Genomic DNA, 19,986 nt, shown 5'->3' with positions numbered 1-19,986 from the left:
ACTTTAGTATCTAGTCCAGAATCTCCTGAAACTGGGAGAAGGCTGCCCATTTTATTGCGATTTTACTGAGCTTTTGAGCAGAAATTTACACCCTTGCTTGGCCTCTAGCTGGAGTATACTGGATGGACATTTGGCTGCTTTGCCTATTCCAGGTTTGAAAGGGTAAAGTATTTCAAAGGGACAGTGGATTTTGGGGGAGGTGATATAGAGATTTGTTTGCAATTTGCTACCTTTATGCAAGCTGTGAATATGCTTTGGAGAGTGTTCCAGCATGCTGAAGCTTTGCCTTCCCTGTTTGGGCAACCTTGAAATAAAAGGCAGGAAGTTGTAGATGGATCCACACAGATTAAGGGAGTGTAAAAAATGATGAGACAACACTAGCAGTCATGAATAGCAAAGTTTCAGCATGCCAGCTGTCCAGTCATAGAGATTTTTGTGGATACAAATCTCAAGGAGTTTGTGAAGGTAGAAATGGGGTATTGAAGAGTTTATTTTCCCACACAAGAAAAAGCATAAAGAACAAGAAACTGATTTGTAACTGCAGTGAATAGTGATAAAGGCCTGTAGTTTTATCAAACTGAGATAAAATTCAACCATTCAATAATGTATCAGAGGCAGAAGATTTTCTCTGTTCATGAGCACTTCTGTGTTCTTGCTTTGTCCTTTAGAACAGCAGAAAGATGAAATGGATGATACACACTCAGAACAAGAAGAAACATTTCTGGTTCCACCACCTGAGGATCCTGAGCTAAATATCAGTCACCCCTACCATGATGTTGTGAGACATGGCATCATCCATTGACAGGTATGTTTGGAAACTCCTATGGTTTTACCTTACCACACACATTATCACCTTTTTCTTACTGTAGTCAAGGTGATACATAGGAATCATGTTGATGCTTTCAGCTTTCAGCCTGAAAATAGCTGACTAGGAATATGTGAACTTAGTGCACTCAGCTGTAGATGAATTATGAGCCAAATATTTGAAATTACACTTGCTTTAAAATATAACTATGGCAATATCTTATGATCTAAGGCCTAACTGTGATTGTAATATCTCTGTACTTCATTTGTGATAAGCTGTTTTGTTTGCTACATTATCTGAAGAATTGTGCAGCCACACCAATAATTTTTGTTGTCTGCCCTACAAACAGTGTACAAGCAAAGAAATATGGGTTAAATATATAAAACTAACAAAATGCAGAATGGAAACAGTTGACATGAATTTTAACTGCATTTATCACCTGGATTTCTGTTGTGATTTGGAGAAAAGTTATGAATATATAGCGTATTTTGATATTGGATCTTTATTATTTACAATTACTTATTTTTAAAATATTCTGGAAACATATAAGACCAGCATCCATATTTATGATATAAAAGCACCTCTTTAAAGTGTGCACTGCCTGTAATTTTTTCCTTTTGGCTTATTTTTGGCATTATTTTTTCCTTTTGGATCATTTTAAATGTGCTTGATAAACTAGCATTATTAATCACAATCCTAAACAAAAGAAATTAATACAAAAAGAAACAAATAGTGATATTTAATCTTCATCCTAATTATGTTTAAGATTGTGTTATATTATATACACTTTTTATATTTTATACTTTAATACTTGTATTTCATGCTTTTAATACTTTTGTATTTTATACTATAAGCTTAGGTTACAATTTTTATTATGAACCCAGGTTATAATACACAGATACCTTCCTGAAATTGAGCCATAAACAGGATGACTCAGGTAAACATCAGCTTTAGCAAAACCAGTGCTCTAAGGCAGTGAAATCTATGGTAATTTGACTTCTGACTGAGAATGAGAAGAGGATTTTACTTATAATAACTTCTCTTCTTGAAGATAGTTATACATGGGGTAGTAATCACCTTTTACCTTCTCAAAACCATAAGCAGGGGAATAACAGATTTACATTCTTGTGATTCAAATTCTTGCTAACTCATGAGGATGTTTTTCTCCCTCAAGTCCATTTTGGAATGGGGGAAATACCAAAATATTTAAGTTATTAATGAAACCAGTGAAATCAAACTGAGAAAGTGTGAGATGGGTGTGTTAACTGGATGCATCAGAGTCACCACAACTATCCACCTAAGAACCTCTTCAATCTGCTCTATTAGGCAGTACTGCATGATAACACTCCAAAAGAGATCTTCAAGCCTTTTTCTCATCAAATTTTGTTGGGCTATGTATTTATTGCCACAGCTTCAGTTATGCACAGCTATTTAGTAAATGTTTGTTGTTGCTCCTTGTTCTTCACTCGCATAAAGCTGCCCTGGAAGTCATAAGCACTTGGTATCTGTCTGGTTTAGCTGGTGTTGATTCTAAAATGTCTTTGTGGAATCATTGTGACTATTGTAGGCATGGGCAGAGCTGCCTGGTGATGAGCTGAACACTCTGTCTCTTCTTAGACAAAGCTCCTTTTCTTCATCCCTCCAGACTGGGTGAAGAGATGACAGCTTGGTAATCTTCCAACCTTGACTGACAAAGGAGACATTCCCTGCCCTTTCCTGAGCAGCCCTGCCTGGCTTCATCCTAGGCATATGCCTTATTCCTGTATTAGAGAATGGAATGTGCTCCAGTATAGTGGGGTGGAAGTGTTTTTTCACAATACCTACCTGTAGCTTCCAGAGTTTAACTTGGAACTTGCTTTGTATGGTGTTTGCTTGGAATAAAGTCCAAACCTTTGGTGCACTTTGGTTTAATTTCACTGGTGCAAATTTTGCCTGAAATGTTGGATTACCTCTGATGATTTTATCCTCAGCACTGTTACAGTTTTGATTTGCCAGTTTAAATACTCATTTTCTGTTGTGAGATTGAACCAGGAGCAAAAGCAAGGCAGGCCTAAAACTTAAAAGGGTATAAAAAGAAATTTATTAACTACACAAAAAATAGAGAACAGTAAATTTAGAATAAGATTTTTAGACCACTCCTCCCTTTTTCCATTCCTTCTTAACAACAACATACAAAGACGCTTCAGTCAGTTTCCCACTTATATATTCTTATTCAGTTCACTTTAGAGAAAGGAGCTTCCTCTTGTTTGGCTATAGGGATTTCTTTTTCAAGAGGGGAAGGAAACAGTTTTTTCTTTGACTTCACTTTCACGAATAGCAGCCGCCTGGGAATTTGTCACCGTTGTACTTTTCTGAAATTCACAGCATCCCCAGAGCTGTGCTTGTGGGCCATGTCAAACTCATGGGATATTGCTTTTAAGAATGAACTGTTCTAAGGCAAAAATTTTCTTCATCTGTTTTCTCTCTGTTTATCCTTCATCTTCAGAAAACTGAGATCTCTTTCTTTCCTCAGGGCAAAAGATTCTTAACACAGGTGCTTTTGGTTAAATGATTTATCAAATGGAACACTCCAACTTCCCATGTCTTTTTCCATGGTTTATAGGAATTTTAGTGCAGTAGAGTTCACCTTACAGCTCACAAAAGGATTTTCAGCCATCTTCACAGCTTCTTCTCATTCTTCTTCTATCTAAAGAAATTTAGCTCTTGTTTCACTGACTTTGGAGTATTTCCTTTTTCTTCCCTCTAGTTCAAAGGAAGGCCAAAGGTCTGCAAGTCTTATCTGAGCACCAAAGAGCTAAAGTTTCACACAGAAGTTGCAGGGACTGGGCTAGGATTTCAGCAGACTCAGGCCATGCTGGGAGGATGAGGATGGGAGGTGGCTAAGATCTCAATCAGCCTCCCTGGGGCCCAGCTGCAGCACCCGCTGCCTATGGCCACCCCTCCTCTCTGTCAGGCCATGCCAGCTCCCCAGACAGGGGCCCGGCCCTGCCCATGGCCACCCCTCCTCCCTGCTGGGCCATGCCAGCTCCCCAGACAGGGGCCCTGCCCATGGCCACCCCTCCTCCCTGCTGGGCCATGCCAGCTCCCCAGACAGAGGCCCTGCCCATGGCCACCCCTCCTCCCTGCTGGGCCATGCCAGCTCCCCAGACAGAGGCCCTGCCCATGGCCACCCCTCCTCCCTGCTGGGCCATGCCAGCTCCCCAGACAGGGGCCCGGCCCTGCCCATGGCCACCCCTCCTCCCTGCTGGGCCATGCCAGCTCCCCAGACAGGGGCCCTGCCCATGGCCACCCCTCCTCCCTGCTGGGCCATGCCAGCTCCCCAGACAGAGGCCTGGCCACCTCCCCCAGGCCGCGTGGGCTGTTCTGAGCTGTTGGCAGGGCCCCACCCAGCCACGGCCTGCGGGGGTGAAGAGGGGGTCCAAGATTTTTTTTAAAAAAGACAAGGGTTTTTTAAAAACAAACAAACAAACAAACAAACAAACAAACAAACAAACAAAAACAAACAAAAAACCCAAACAACCAAACAAACCCACTTGTCTTCCTGCCCATCTGGGCCCCCAGTTGCAAAGCGTCCTCCCAGGCCCACCTTGGCCTGGTTAGTTACCTTGAACAAAGCAGGAAATGAGAGAGCCTCTTTCCGGGTTACCTCCTTCAAAATGTGTTTTCACGGAGCGAACTAACTTTCTCCAATTGGTTTCTCAAGCTGTCAATAACCAAACAAGCTTACAATTGTTCCCATTAACTCACAGAGGAAGTTCTCATAGAGGAAAAACCTCTCTCACTCTGCACCCCTCCCCCTCCCAGGTGTAACCAGCACACACAGCAATCTTTTGTAGAGGAAAAAAATTCCCTGGTCATGTTTAAACCCAGAAAAGAGTGACCTTACCTGAAATTTCAGCCAGAAACAGTTGATGGGGGTTTACCAGTCTGCTGGACAATTTAAATGCAAAGCACAAACCTGTGCTGTGTTTCAGACTCCTGTGGCTGCTGCCTCCAAAGTAGCTCCAAGGTGGGATGCAAGAGGAGAAGGCAGAGGTGTGCAATGAGTGCAGAGCACAGGAACTGTGAGATCATACCCAAGGACGTGCTTCACCTCCACAAAACAAGGCCTCCCCATCCCAATGTTAACTGCTAGGGAGTCAGATCTGAATGTTTTCTGGACTTACATTCAAGTAAGGAGAAGATGAGCTCTTCAGAATTCCTTCCCTTCTTGGAAGATGACAGTCTCTATGGAAATAAATAGTTTTAAAATTATTTGTACCTGGTTTGTAATGGCTTTCATTTATTCAAGTAAGACAAACTATGAGTTCAGTGTTTGAAATCATTGCTGTGTTAAAGCAATACAGAAAGCTGTTCATTCATTTTTCATTGATTTAAAGACAATGAAATATAATGCTTGAAATAACTGAATAAAATATATTACAGGTGAAAATATTTGCAGTAATTTATCCATCTATTACAGTCATCTAGTTTCCAACAGTTATTTTAAAAAAGACCAAACCCATGCTAGAATTCCTTCTTGCTTTTCATAAATTAAAATTACTTATACCTTAATTCCATAGCAATAGTTTTGACTATATGCAAAGGAGATATTTTGAATTGTATTCGTACAGTGTGAAAATATAATTTAAAAAAAAGGAGAACATTTTAAAAAGATACAAACTTTGTTAGACCTAGTTATGTCTTGAATCCCAATGTGCAGCTGACAGTTCTAAGCCTATGTAAATGGAACAAGGCTGTTGTGCTTGCTCTTTTTATTTCTGAGACAGAAGTTTCAATCTGTTTGCCTGAAAGCAAACTAAGGATTATCTTTCTTTGTGGCAAAAAGGAGGGGACATATAAGCATACCAGATTCATCAGACTTCCCTATTTTCTGTGCTTGGCTTCTATAATATGCAGGCAACTTTTTGCAGTACCTTGTTTTGAATATGTGCTTATTTTGTAGGACTCTGTTTTTGCTGCTTGTGCTTTTACAAACTGCCAGTGATGCTGTTTTATGCATTAAACAGAAATTTGAATGGAATCCAAGTCCACCATTATTTAAAATCTTTATTTTCCTCCTTAGTCTTTTCTTGCTTTTCTATTTAAATGGAAAGATTTCAGGTATCAGGGCTTTGTAGAGACTGTCCATATTTGTTTTCAAGGTCTAGTTGATTTCATGCCCCGTTTTGATTTTGAGCCAGTGCATTAGAAACTGATTAGAATAAAACGTGGATCAGACTGTGAAAGGTAAATTTGTAATTTAGGTTTTTTAACATGTAAGGAGAAATTGTAGTGACTTATCTAATTACCTTAAGGCACAAGATCTAATAATTTTCAGTCATATCAGAGACAGCTTTGCTACTTCTTGCAATACCTTCAGGAGCAGATCTGTGGTCTGTAGATTGCAGTGTCACGGGAAAGAACTGTGTTTAAATATGTTTTTTCTTCTTCTTAAAAGATTTACTTAGTTCAATTTTTGAATTTTCAAAGTGTATTCCTGAAACCAGTGTTTCTGACTTTGTTCCATGAGTACCCTTTTGGGGAAAGCGAAATCAACTGGAGATACCCAAGACCTGAGTGCATCTCACTAAGGAAGCTGAGGGCCCTGGTTCCTGACCTATTTGTCACACAAGAGCAGATTTTAATGTGGGCTTTGCACTTTATAAAGAGTGTCCAAATCATTTGGGTGGTGTTCTGTTTTCCTCTTAGTAGCTACAAGAGAAGCTCCAAGGTAAATGCTGCTATCTATGGAAAACATTTCCTGCTCTAGTGAAGAGGAAACTTGTCTGAGTGATAGAAACTTTGGTTCAAATCCTTCAGGCAGAAGTTAAATTTGGATTTTCCACGTTCTGCATGTGTTTTTCTCAGAATGTGAAAGGAAATAAATTCTTATTTACTGCATTTCTCTCTTTGAATATCACGCTGTAAGTTATAGCTTCTTTTTTAAAGACAAAACTTAGTTAATTATATCAAAATATATGGACATCCTTTCTTGCTGAAATTGAAAAAATATAATGCATCTCCTTTAAACATCATTTCTTAAGCAAAAAGGCTTGCTAAAATAAATCATGACCTAAAGTGCCAAATTCAGATGTGAATGTGAGTTCATTTTAGGTTTGGGTATCCTGAAGATACAGCACAGGTCATTCTGCACCCAAATAGACCTAATGTAAAAGAAAAACCTGGACTGTTGCCCCTTTGCCAAGTCAATATAAATTATATTCCATTTCTATTTGACTATTCTGTTGTTTCTTTGCTTTCCTTAAGTTTTCTTTTATGCTTTCTATGAATTATCAAAATTATAAAAAAAATTGGTTTTGCATCACTGAAAATGTTTTTGATGTTCAGTGTCCCTTCTCAAACTAGTCCAGAGAGTCAGCCAGACACAGCTGTGTGGACATTACAGAGGCTGACTTCAGGAATGGCTTTAACTCATCCTCATTTCAACTTACTTTACATACCTTAAGAAGAGCACAGATGAAATGTAAATAATTAATTACATCAGAAACCAAGATGTCTCTTTGCTTTCATTTGATCTGAAGAAAATGTCTTCTGACAAAATATTTTCGTTATACAAATTTTAAGAGAAAAACTGCTCATGGAGAAATCTTTGATGAGGAATCTTGGCTTTCTGAGCACAATAAGCAGGTTCCTCATGTGGGAAGTCTTCCTGAAAGTTGGCTTATAGTCATTCTTGTTTAGAAAAACATCTGAGCATGTACTTGATTTGAACTGCAGTTTTAGCACTTTCCAGAATTAGCCAGGTGCAGTACAGGTGCAATCCCCTCAAAGAAAGTTGTTTTTTAAGTACACATGGGCATGAGTAGAATCCAGAGGAATGAGTGCAAAGAGGAAGCTTTGTGAAATCAAAATGAGTTTACTCTTGAAATTTAGAAATTTAATTTGGTGTCATTCTCCATATTTCCATGGTGGTTCTGGTCTCTGTCTCAAAGAATAAATATTACAGTGGCTGTTTTAATACTTCATCCTTAAACTGGATAATATGTGGTGCATTACATTTTCATATCATCAGCTGAGATGACCAATGCCCAAAGGGAAAGAGGACTCATCTCTACAGCTAGTTATGAGCTTCCCCTGTTAATATTGAGACTCAGCTGTGGTGTCTTGACTGGTTTTTTTTTAACTGGCTAAGAAGTTGGCCATTTTGGATGAACAGAGACTCACAATGGATTAACTGTGGGTGTATTTACTGCCCATTATTCAGTCTAGGCAAAACAGAGGTATTTCATAATGACTTCTTGATGACCTTATATTTCTGTGAATTGTAGAGAGTAGGAAGCTTGAAAGCACAGTTTGTCTCGCCATTTAAACAAGTGTAATTTAGTTTTAAGTTCATTTTTCCTAGCTTAAATTGTCTTAAAGAAAAAAATATGAAAGCAAGTATTTTCACTGGCTTGGCAAGTCCTCTGGATTTTGACCTTACTTCTTTTTCCATTGAAACCCATCAGAAAAACTTCCATTGACTTGAGGATTTTGTTTTGTTGGAAAGTGATCATAACAAGGTTCAGTAAAGGAAAATATTTCACTTTTCACTTGTAAAATAATAATGTTTAATATCATCAGAACAAAATCTCTTGGAAAATTAATGTAAAAATTACAGCATTTGAAATATCTCATTTGCAAATTGGAATGAGCTCTTTCCTTAGAAAAATAAAAATCTTTCCATTAGCAAGAAGCAGTTAGGAAGTGCTGTGCCATCCAAATCTGGAGTGCATTGTAGCACAACAATTTTTTCACAAACAAGTCATGATTTAGAAAGCAATCATATTAATATTTTAATTTTAATACATCATTCCTATTAATGCATGTCACATTATAATGCCTTTATAAGTACTTTGAGAATATAAAACAAGACACTTAGATAACATCAGGAAATAAATTATGGTCTGTTTAAGAGCAATATGCTGACATACCTGGGTATATATAATTGTGGTGGTGTGTGCTCTTTAGTGGTGCTCAAGCTCCTTACTTAACCCAGGAGTCAGAATTTATTTTGAACATGGGAAGGGACATCAGGCCTTGTGGTATGGAAAAAAAACATTTGACGATGATACTAAAAATAAGTAGCCAGCCAAAAAAAGTATAGGAGAAAAGAGTCAGCCAGCAGAGAAATCTATGTTTTGTCTAAAACTATAGGACTGAAGTGATAAGCACCAAAATTCAAGCTGAGATAGATCTTTAGAAGATGTTAAAGCAAATAGGAAAAGGTTCTTAGTTTTTAAAATTAAAAAAAAAAAGATCTTCTGTGAAATAAGAGTGGGGTGGCTATCGGAGATAATCCAGCTGTCAAGCTAAATTATTACTTCATCATTTTTTCTCAGTAAAGACAATAATGTGGATATCATTAGGAAAGATTTAAAATCCCTGTGTGATGTTCATCTGAAATTTATCATATAATTCTTGTCACTTGGGAAAGACCTGTTCAGGTTGGAGCAGACTAGAGCACACCAATGTCAGGGGAGAGATAGAAGGTGTGATCTGTTTACAAGCAGTAGAGCATGGGCTGGGAGGGAATGTGGTTATTGCCTGGAGTCCTTTGGGATGATAATAGTGCTGAAGGAGAAGCACTGCTTCAGCTGAGAGATATTGTCACAAGAACAAATTTGTACAAATTGAAAATGGCTTTCAGACTGGAATTGAGAAAATGGGTTGCTAGTTGTCAAATCAGTGAGCAGGAGGTGCATGAAACAGAAAAAACTTAACTGGTTTTTAAGATAAAGCATGACAAATCAGTGGAAGGATTATCTGGCTCACTTCCTTGTGATGACACAGGATTGGAATTGATAATGCAGAAGATGTCTCCCAGGCCATGTTCATATGTGAAAAGTAATTGCTAATCTCATAGCTTCCCTCTGTTTTCTCCTTTGGCACCTGAAATGGAATGGGTTTAAATACATGCTGTCCTGTCATGACTGTTGACTTGGACAAGGCAAATGCAGGATTTTTTTCTTAGTGTGAAATATGTCAGGTGAGGACAGCCACTTCTTCCTGAGTTGGAAATGGAAAATGTGTGTTTGCAGTGCTGGAAAGTGTTTTGCTTTTGCAGATCAAGTAGTTTGATCACTAGTACAAATTAGCATGGTTTAGCATTTTTGAAGTTGCTCTACCCAGTTGTCATAAAAATGCTCATATGATTTTATATATTCATTAATTGATTCTGTTGCAGTTTAACTTCCTCCATTTTACTCTTTATTTGTTTATTCATTACAGCTACTTAATTGGGGGTGAAAGGGAAAGAAATTAATTATAAATAATAACCCCATTTCTTGACTTTCTTTTACTCCTAGTGATATCAAACGTCAGTGTTTCAGTGGTAATAGAAGCAAGATATTAAATATCCTTTAGTTGGAACATGGAAATTAGACCAAGAATGTATTAAATGTGAATAATTCAGTCTATCTGTTTTCTGGAATGTTTCTGTATTCCTTTAAAAGGAATGGTGTAACTCATGTAGATAGAAGTTAAAATCTGAGCAGTTCACTGTCTTCAGTGCCAAGTGACCTATAGGATGAGCCTGACATACCCTCTGTTTGCCTGCCATGTAGTGGAACTTGCCTGTGGGGTGGGCATGGCACAAACTCCAGCCTTGTGTGTACAGACAGTGTGGGTGAAGCTGTCATGAGTCAAAGAGCAAATGAACTTGAGTGCAGCAATATGTGCTTTATCAGAGGACTAAGGGATGTATACCTACAGGTCTCTAGGGCAGGCAAATCATTCTTGAATGCCTTGTTGTGTTTCGATGTGATCTTAGTGTAGCAGAGCTTCTGGAAGAGAGTATCTAAGAAAACTTAAGTTGGTTAAAAACCATCCAACTTACATGTGTGATAAAGCAGATGCCTAATGTGTTTTGTTCTAATAAACTCCAAAAACAAAGCATGAGGAGTTTGAAAACATGTTATTTTCAAGACTGCTCAGTAAGCAGACCTGTTTTCTTCCATAGCTGAATGCTCCAAGAGGACCTAAGTGTTCCTTGTCTGGAGCTGAGCAGCACCACCACCATCTACATATAACTTTCTGAGCCTTGCCTTTTCATTTGCCCAGCTTTCTGCAGGTAGCTTGTGACTGGACAGTGAAGTTTCACAGGATGTTCTGGGTAACAATAGGAGATAGAGGTAGCCTCAAATATCAGAAGATCCACACCATTTTTTCAGACACATGAGGTCCTGTAAGTAATTGAATATTGTCTTTACCAACTGTCTTGTTTACAGGTGATGACAATTCTGGAAGGAAGGTGATTACCATCAATTGCTGCTGCATGTCCCCATCCCATCAGCTCAATCACACAAGGTTGCTTGAGTAAGTTGCTTTTCATCTCCTGCATGGACTACTTTACACTTTATACAAGAACTTCTGCTAGCTTGCTTCCAGGGGAATGAGCTTTCAGGGAGGAGAAGCAATAAGCAAGGAGTGAAATGAAAAGAGGATGTAAGACTAGTGTTAATATTAAGTGAATGAAATGTGGATAAAACTGCCAGTTAACTCACCTGGAGTCTCTACTGGAAGAAGCAATTCATGTGTACTTGCTGTCTTGATTTTACTGACAAATTCTTATTGTATTTTTAAAAAATAATTCATGATGTGGACCAATGAAAGAGAAATTCTAGTAATTTAGTGCTATATACATATGTTCTCATGAATAGCTGTGTTTACTTTAATTTGCTGTACTTTACCTAAATCACTCAGGAAGAATATTGTTTAGTTATTTGCATCTTAGCGGGTTTTCTGTTTTATAAAATTACCTGCATTACATTCAGTACATTATGCTGAACATCTTTATATGTATATAATTTGGGGGGTTTTGTGTTAAAAGGAGTTGTGAATATGTGAATTAACGATATTCTTCCTTATAAACTTGCTGCAGCAAGGTTCCAGGACATGTTTCTGCCTTGTAGTTTGTCACTGCAGGGAGATCTGTTTTTTTCCTGAGAGTCCTTATTAAGCATTTTAAACCTATTTAGAGTTCTTGTACAGCCTCCATTACCAAAATGCTTGAGTACCTTTCAAACTCCACCACTGGAAAGGACAAAAATGCTATTGTTTCCATTTCTTAGAAATGGAGAGGGATTAAAAGACAGGTTACTTAAGGAATAATTTTGAGAGTGTGTTGATTCATTTTTTTTACTCTTCACAGCATGTTTTCCTGTATCTGAGCCCACATCAAGTTCACTTGGAAAATCTGTCCTAAGTGAGAATTGAAGGCAAATTGAATGTGAAGGTAGCAATATAGCTATCAAGTGATCTGGTTTTAGGTAATTAGATTCAGATGTTGAATTCTGAGAAAAAGCTGTAGGAAAGGAGTAGGCCTGATTGCTAGGTATTTTGTAATGAAGTCATTTAAAGAATTGATTTGGTAAAGCTTTTGTAATGTCCCTACAATTCTGTTACAGTCCTGGAACAGATAAGTGACGGTAGAAAAATACTGGTTATTATATGCCCCCAAAACACTGTTATTTTTAAAAATATATGTTTTCTGGGTGCAATGTAACAATGAATTTACATGCTGTAAAATAAACCACGAGGCACTCTGTAGCAATATCTATTTAGGTATATTCAAACTCTTAGAAAAAGGTCTTGATTGACTGTCACTACTGCTTTTTCCATTAAAATACCACTAATAGTCAAATCAGGGATCAAAACAGCATTATATTAATTGCAGTGGCAATTCTTTTTTGCAAGATACTTGCAGTCTAAGATTTGCAGTATGTTGAGGGAATAAGATAAATGAGACTGTGGGAGTACAGGGTAAGAAGTGAAGGGCTTTTCTATGCAAAGGGAGATAGTCAAAGTGTTCTTCATACTTGCAGATAGTCACAGCCCAGTAAATGGCACATGGAACTATCTGCTTTATTGAATGAAAACCACTTACATACAATTAAGAGCAATAGCTGGGGCCGTTGCAGAATAAGAAGATAGCAATGAGAATAACATGAGAAATTTGAAACCTGACACAGCAAGAAATGAGGCTAGATTGCACTGCTCCATCATTGCTTTATTTGAGTCATTGAGCTGTGTAATAGGCCATCCTGTGTTCTCAATTGTAGAAGAAAGGGAATGAAAATCATCTTAAACTATACTGTAAAAGAATGAACACACAGCAATCTGCTTATAAAACATGCAGCATTATTTCAAGATGGGATACGTAATGTAATTCTTTAAATCAGTTTTAAGGGATTTAAATTAAATTTAAGGGAAATGATGTACAAACTCAGTCCTCACAATGTAAACAAGGGAAAGATAAATATATTCAAGAAGAGCAATTTAATTAGGGGTAATGGATTTTTCAAGGATTTAGAAACTTTTAAATTGAGAGGAAAGCCCAAAACATTCATAATTGTTTTGAAAATGCAAGATTACGTTGTTTGGTTATCTAAAAAGAAGGGCTTTACAAAGACTGAGAAAAGCAAAAGAAAGGTTTCTTTAAGTTAAAATGCATCTCTTTAAAAATTTCTTGGCAAACACAGTCCCATATTGTCTTCATTTTTAAGTGATTCATCGACACTGCAGTTTTTATAACTAAATATTTTCTTTAAAATTTCAGGCATTGCAATAATGTGAAATTATTTGCCACTAGAGAAATATGAACTTCTTAGACAAATAATTTGAAACAAACATGAATTTGCAGTCACTAGTATTCTGTGCAACAATAGCACATTTTCTTTCCCAGTTACTGCTTCGAAAATCTCATCCAGTAAACTGATTAAAACCAAAATGTTATCTTTCTCCTGATGTACTTAAAGTATACTCTGGATCAGTATGTAGAGAATTATTATGCAGTTGTCTACTTTCACTATGACCTGAAGAGTCTGAATAAAATGTCTCTGAAATGGCTGCAAACAGCCTACCAGGAATTTGACAGCAAATAATCTTTAAAAGACTTGGTTTACTCTTCAGATGGTGTAATGTCTATAACTAACTTCCATGAAAGAAGTTAGGTAGATCTGTCCTGATCCACCCACAATTAACTGAGTTCACTTTGCCATTGCAAATTCTTATAATGCTGTTGGTTCTTTTGTTGTCTTCTGTGCAGTACTGGGGAGTGGCCTGGGTGCTGCAGTGGTTATCCAAAGGTATGAAAAGCCATGGCAACAAAACCAAGATCTGTGGTTGAATGTACTTGAACTTTGGAGTACTGATGGGTATAGTTGAGGTGAAAGCTCTTGGATAAATTGCACTTTTATAGTGGAGACCAGAGTTGTGATGTTTGTTCCCTGAATGTGTGAAGTTACCAATGGAGCAGCCAGTCCCCATTGACATCAGTCTTTTGTTTGTAAGTTGGCCTCAGGAAGGTAACATGACTGACTATAGGTAGTACATTGTACCTGTTCTTTCTAGGACTGGTAAAAGAGAGGAAAGGCAAAGGGCTGTCATATTTTATCTTTGGCGAGAGGTTTGGACTGCAATACTGGGTTTTGACATGCACTGACAATTCCAGACCAAATCATTGCACTCTTCTCCTTTTGAGAGATTCTTAAGCTAAATTTAGAGTTGTGTTATGGGGAGAAGCAGTACAAGGTCAGTGGTATTTTTGTTGGCTTTTTTGTTGCCTACAAGTGCATGATAAGACTCTCATTTATTCAAAAAAATCTGTCTCTATTCCCCCACCCTGACCCAGAAAACACAGAACAAAGGAAACACAGAGGCTCAGGTCATCAGGCAGAACCTGTCATTTTATTAACAGTTGGAACTTGGCATACTGGCATTGACAACTCAAAGCAAATTACCCAGCCAACATGTATGGAATACTGTACTAGTCAGGGGGAAAACACCCAACAATACAAAACCAGCCCTTTTCAGACTTCTGGGGTCAAAGGAAAGGGAGGGCAGATGAGAGTACAAAGGACAAGAGTAATTAGCCAGCATCATGAAAGCAAATCTTGAATAGGAGTAGTTTCAAAAGAATAGATCTTGCTTTGAAGGTTCACAGCAGAGGCTCAGTAAAGTCTTTTGGACATTTTAATCTAGGAAACTGAAGAACATTAACTTCAAGGTGCTTCAAGGTGCAAAACAAAGTTAAAATAGAAACCTGAGTAAAGCAACTCAGTTGTTTTGCTTGTTAGTTTTTATTGTGGATTTTGGGCTCATAGGGCACAGTAGTGCCAGTTGCTCAGGGATAATTGTTTGCTTCTGTGTGGCAGTGGCTTTGTGAACACACACAGTGCCTGTTTCATTCACAAGTGTACGGGCCCAATTAAAAACCAAAAGGAAAAATACATGTAATTCCTGAGTTTCCTGAGTTCATGATCATATTTTCCCCTGGTCATTGTGCCTACTGGGAAGCAAACTTGGCAAAGTAATAAGCAAAAACCTATATGTAAAAGCAGGATATTCCAATGTGCATGCCTCAATTTAATTTTGCAATACTGTTGAATATGAGAACAGTCTTTTTGTCCTGCCTGGTTTCTATTTCAGTTTCAGCCAACTAATCTATTGTTGAGATATCATAAAATAACACTGTAGAATCAAGCAAAGCAATAAAGAAGGAAGGTTTTGTTTCATACAAAAGGGACAATGCAATATCAAACAACTAGCAGTTGGCTTCACCCTTAGTAATTACTAGCAAAGCAGGACAAAATTAAAGAATTAGGTAAAAATTCTGTATCTGAAAATTGTAAAGTTTTTTCCAACATGAAAGTCCTGCAAGCAGAACATAAAGGGATATGAAAAAAGTAATGTTTTTAATCAAAGATTTCCTTATAGATCCTTCATTCTCCTATCTTTTTTTTTTTTTTCAAATTGCCTAATTCCTGTTCTGCCTCCCTGATACTAAATCTGTGAGACAGCAGACAGTGGTTAGGAACATAGCAGTTAGTTTGGCCTATTGTCAAAACTGACCAGTTTTTAAAATCTACTTTAAAAAAAATTATTTTACATTCAATTTCTTCTGAATTAGGTCTTTTAAATTCAGTATTTGAAAAGAATACTGTGTAATATGCCTGTAATAATAACTTTCCATTCTATTGTAGCTCTTCAGTTCTACCATCTCTGGCACTTAACATTTTTCTAACAATTTCATTTTCTTTTCCTAGGTACAAGAAAAACCTTAAAGCACTCTATGTTGTCCATCCAACCAACTTCATAAAGATTCTGTGGAATATCTTTAAACCTCTTATAAGGTACTTGGCAATTCATTGAACACATTTTCCCCATTCAGTTCAAGGATGGTTTGTTCTCTAATAAGTTGCTTTTAAAAAGGCTTGAAGTAAAACATGTCAGGTAACAGCCCAACACCCATTTAAACTGTCTTGAACTAATGAATAAGGTGAGCTTAAGCTTGGAAATGAATAGGGAAGGGTTCTTCTCTTTCCAAGAAAAGGGAGTCTCAATACCTAGTAGTTTTGCTGGTATGTTCAAGTAAGTATCTCTTTTAAAGCATGGTTATTCCGTGGACTATAAATGACTTTTTTGTTGTTTGACAGCACTTAGGGAAATGCAACTGTGTGCATGACTGGAGTTACTGGGTGGTGCAGTAAATTGGATGATGAATGATGAACCTTTGGGTTGGGATGAATAGGACTGACACTACTTATGTTCTCAAAGTTAATGGATAATCCCTGAAGTGCCCATAGGAATTTGAAAAGGAGGATATAATGGTGAAGGTGATGTATTTTACTGGGTGTTTTCCTTTGCATGGTAAAAATTGGTGCTACCAGCAATGGGCAGACACTGCTATGTGCATGAATGGTGGGGCTTGCTCAGCTTCTGCTTCTCAACTTTTGTCACTTCCAAGGAAATTCAGACATTTTTCAAATCATATCATGAATATTCTTGGGGCTGCAGGATGGAAACAGCTAATCTTGAAAAGCCATAATGAACCAGCCAAAAATTTCCACTACAGTAACTTGCAATCGATTCAGTTTCTGAGTGGCAGAAAGCTAATTAAGTAGAAAGGGAAATTTAACTTCTAGACAGATCAGGACAAATAAGGTGCATGTGAAAATTTTTTTGAAAAGTAATTATAACTAAAAATCATTCCAGAATATGCTGTTCTTGAAACAAGAAGACTACCTCTAGATCTTTATTTTAACTGGCAGTAAAATAAAGGTCACTGGTCCCAGACATAGAGCAGTGGTGAGAAAAGTGTGACAGAAGCAGGACGTCCAGTACCTGATGGTGTCTCAGGAATGGAGATGGATTTATTTTTGTTGTTGATTTGTTTATTCCTGATTTGCTTTAGGATGGGTATGGAAACTTTCTAAAAAAAAAAACCAACCAAAACAATTAACAAAACCCAACAATTAACCCAGAAATATTCTTGATGGACATTACAATACTCTGATGAAACCATCTCCTTTCTCAGAGTTAGCTGAGAGCTCCTTGGGAACAGCTCCAAGCAGATGCTTTTGGGACACCAGTGATTTTCAGCCTGTGCATGTTAATTCCCTCAGTGGAGCCATAGGTGAACAAGAGTGGTACTATTTGACTTACAGCAATATTTGCCTGCTAATTCTTAAAAAGTATGAGTTTACAGGTACCCATTGCAACTACTTATTTTCCCTGGATCTTACTATGTCTAACTTGGTTTTTTTTTCTAGGAAAATATGACACACTGGCAGTTGAAAAATGAATGATCCTGATACACTTAAGCATTTCTATCAAGCATAAATAATTAAAACTAATGTCTGTCATCTTGATGGAATCTTGACCTTCTGATCACCCCATTTTCATCACAATTGGTTTTTTCTGTTTGTACTTGACTTTTACTACTGTGTACCTGGATACTTGTTTTGAGTGCTATTTATTTTGAGTGTAGTCTATTATCTGTTTTATAAATCTGCAACCAACAGCAACAAAACTGTTTGTACACTGGGACTCACAAAATAATTGAAAGTATGTGTAAACTCTGAAAAGATCCACAAGCCAGAAAGCAGGAATCAGCTGAAGCTAGGGAAAAACCCTCTTTACACTTAAAATTTAATTTGGTTTAATTGCCAGCCATGCCTTTGCTTTTCATGTTGATTGTAGTTTGGGTTTGTAAAAAAAGTTTGGGTTACTAAGAGTGAAACAGCCCATGTACAATTTGGCTAAATTATATTTTCATTGAAGACTAAAACTTAGTAGTATTGTTAATTTACTAGAGTAGTACAATTTAAAATTTTTTCATGGTACCTTTTCATTCCGGTTTAGACTAATCTAATCTTGGCAAATCATACTGTTAAGTGTCAATATTAATCCAGTTCACAAAAATAAGGGAGAAAAATCCTCTAGAGTTTGTTTCCTAGCTTTGCTGAATTATAGCCCAGACTAATTTGTAGATGGTGTAGATAAAAATAACAGATGTCAAATAGATTTCATTATTAAGAGGCATGTATGTATTTCTCAGTGACCTGTTAGTACATTTGGTACCTGTTAGCACATGGCCTCAGTACTTTTAAATGACAATGTATTTGGTAACAACTGAACAAATGACAGTTATTAGAATGAAGTATTTTAGCATACTTGTATTTGGTAGTATTTAATAAAATGTAAATAATTGAAAGTTTTCACGTTACTGAAGTTGATTGATCTTCTTTCCAGTCCCAAAAGAAACGAGAAGTAGTAATGTGTCAACATTTTCTCCAAAGTGCAAGATAACTGTAGGAAGACCATATTTCTATGAGCTAACAGAACTCTAAATATACTGTAAATGTAAATGTACATTTAGGTGGCAGTGGTGATGTAGCATTTTTAAGGAGCAGCACTTATTCCTAATTGCCCATGACATTTTTTACATATTGTGGGTTCTGTGACATGTCCTCCATTACCAGAGGTCATTAGTTACAGAGTTGTGTGCTCAACTGTGGCTTAGAGAAGATTTTGGAAGTTCGGTCTCTTTTGGATAAAAGACACCCTGGAGAGCTCTGAAATTGTGCATGCACAGAACGATATTCCTCGTGTGTCCCAAAATTCCTGTTGTCAGAATTCCGGGAAGGGACTGTTTGTTCCGCGTACCGCTAGAGGGAGCCTGTGCACGCGGATTGGACAGTCCGGGGATAAACTCATCCATGCCAGAGATTTCCCCCAATTTTATTAGGAAAGTAAGCTGCAGCAAAGTACACTTCTTACCATCAGCACCTGCTCTTTTTCTTGACATTTCATTACAGTCCAGATATTTTGCGTTCTGGAAAAATAAGACATTATTTCAGATAATATGTATAAAACACGTCCCTGACCCTTGTTTGAACACCTTGGCTCATATCGTCGTGTATTCTGGCTGAAACTCCAGACCTAACTAATGATACTTGGAGCTTCAAATTTGGAACTCTGTTTTGTACAACTTGTAGAAAATAAAAAAAAAAAAAAAATACTATTCCTGGTGTTTACTAGAGGCTATCCAGTCCTTTTCAAAAGGTGTAAAGCTGATGGCCCAGCACTTCAATGGTATGCACTATAAATGCTTTGAAAATTTTACCTATTGCTTAACTACTCTGTAGTTTATTTCTACATCCCCATTATTTTGTCTTCTTGCAGAGTGGAATACCTACAGAATACAAGCATATTGTTCTGACGGCTGGGTAACATTCTCTCCAAGGTTAATGGTTCTTTTAGTGAGCTTTCTAATGCTGTGTGAAACCTAGCTTCCAGTGCCTTTCAAAGTGATGCTTTTCATATCTGTGCAAATCACAAAACATTCAGATGGAAGTCAGTTATTTTTATTCAAATCAGACTCTCAGGCATGCACTGTATGTGTTTAATCATATGGAATGAAATATATCTTATGTCTCCCGGTGCTTCAATTACAGTCTAATTTTGAGTTGCATCAACACTTGCATTTTTGTTGAATTAGAAACTAAACTCTATATAAATATTCCTCCCATGCTAATTTTTGTACTACTTTGTGATTTTTTTAAATTTTTCTTTTAGCCACAAGTTTGGGAAAAAGATCACCTGCTTGAACTATTTAGGCGACCTGGGAGAACATCTCAAATATCCCTCAAGAATTAAAATTTAATATACGTTGCCTCACTTTTTTCTCAGGTGGAGTTGCATCCTGGTCACTGTATTCCAAGAATAATCTATTTCTTCAGTGATTAAAAGTGTAATTTACCTGTTTGTGCTGGGCTGGATTAATTCTGAAAGCTGCATTGCCATCACAGACATACTGAAGTGCATCAGGTGTTTAGTTTTCTACAGATTTGGAAAAACTCCATCTCTGTCATGGAGCATTTTCTTAATATGATTGCTACTTCTGTGGGAGTGTT

At 37.3% G+C, this 19,986-nt stretch overlaps 1 protein-coding gene across 1 annotated transcript in view; it reads left to right on the top strand.

Moving 5' to 3' along the window:
- The first annotated feature begins 386 nt into the window (after positions 1-386).
- The window catches only part of ARHGAP8 (Rho GTPase activating protein 8), a 40,656-nt gene continuing 21,056 nt past the window's right edge, over positions 387-19,986 (top strand). The window contains 7 exon segments of the mRNA XM_088166056.1: positions 387-465; positions 669-805; positions 5,571-5,588; positions 5,590-5,647; positions 11,017-11,104; positions 15,835-15,921; positions 19,649-19,762. Of these exon segments, the coding sequence (XP_088022182.1) occupies positions 387-465; positions 669-805; positions 5,571-5,588; positions 5,590-5,647; positions 11,017-11,104; positions 15,835-15,921; positions 19,649-19,762 (581 nt within the window).

Source organism: Sturnus vulgaris, chromosome 5 (genome assembly GCF_052056855.1).
Source record: "Sturnus vulgaris isolate bStuVul1 chromosome 5, bStuVul1.hap1, whole genome shotgun sequence".
NCBI lineage: Eukaryota > Metazoa > Chordata > Aves > Passeriformes > Sturnidae > Sturnus > Sturnus vulgaris.
Note: the sequence above shows the minus strand (reverse complement) of the source record. Positions and strands in the feature narration are given on the sequence as shown.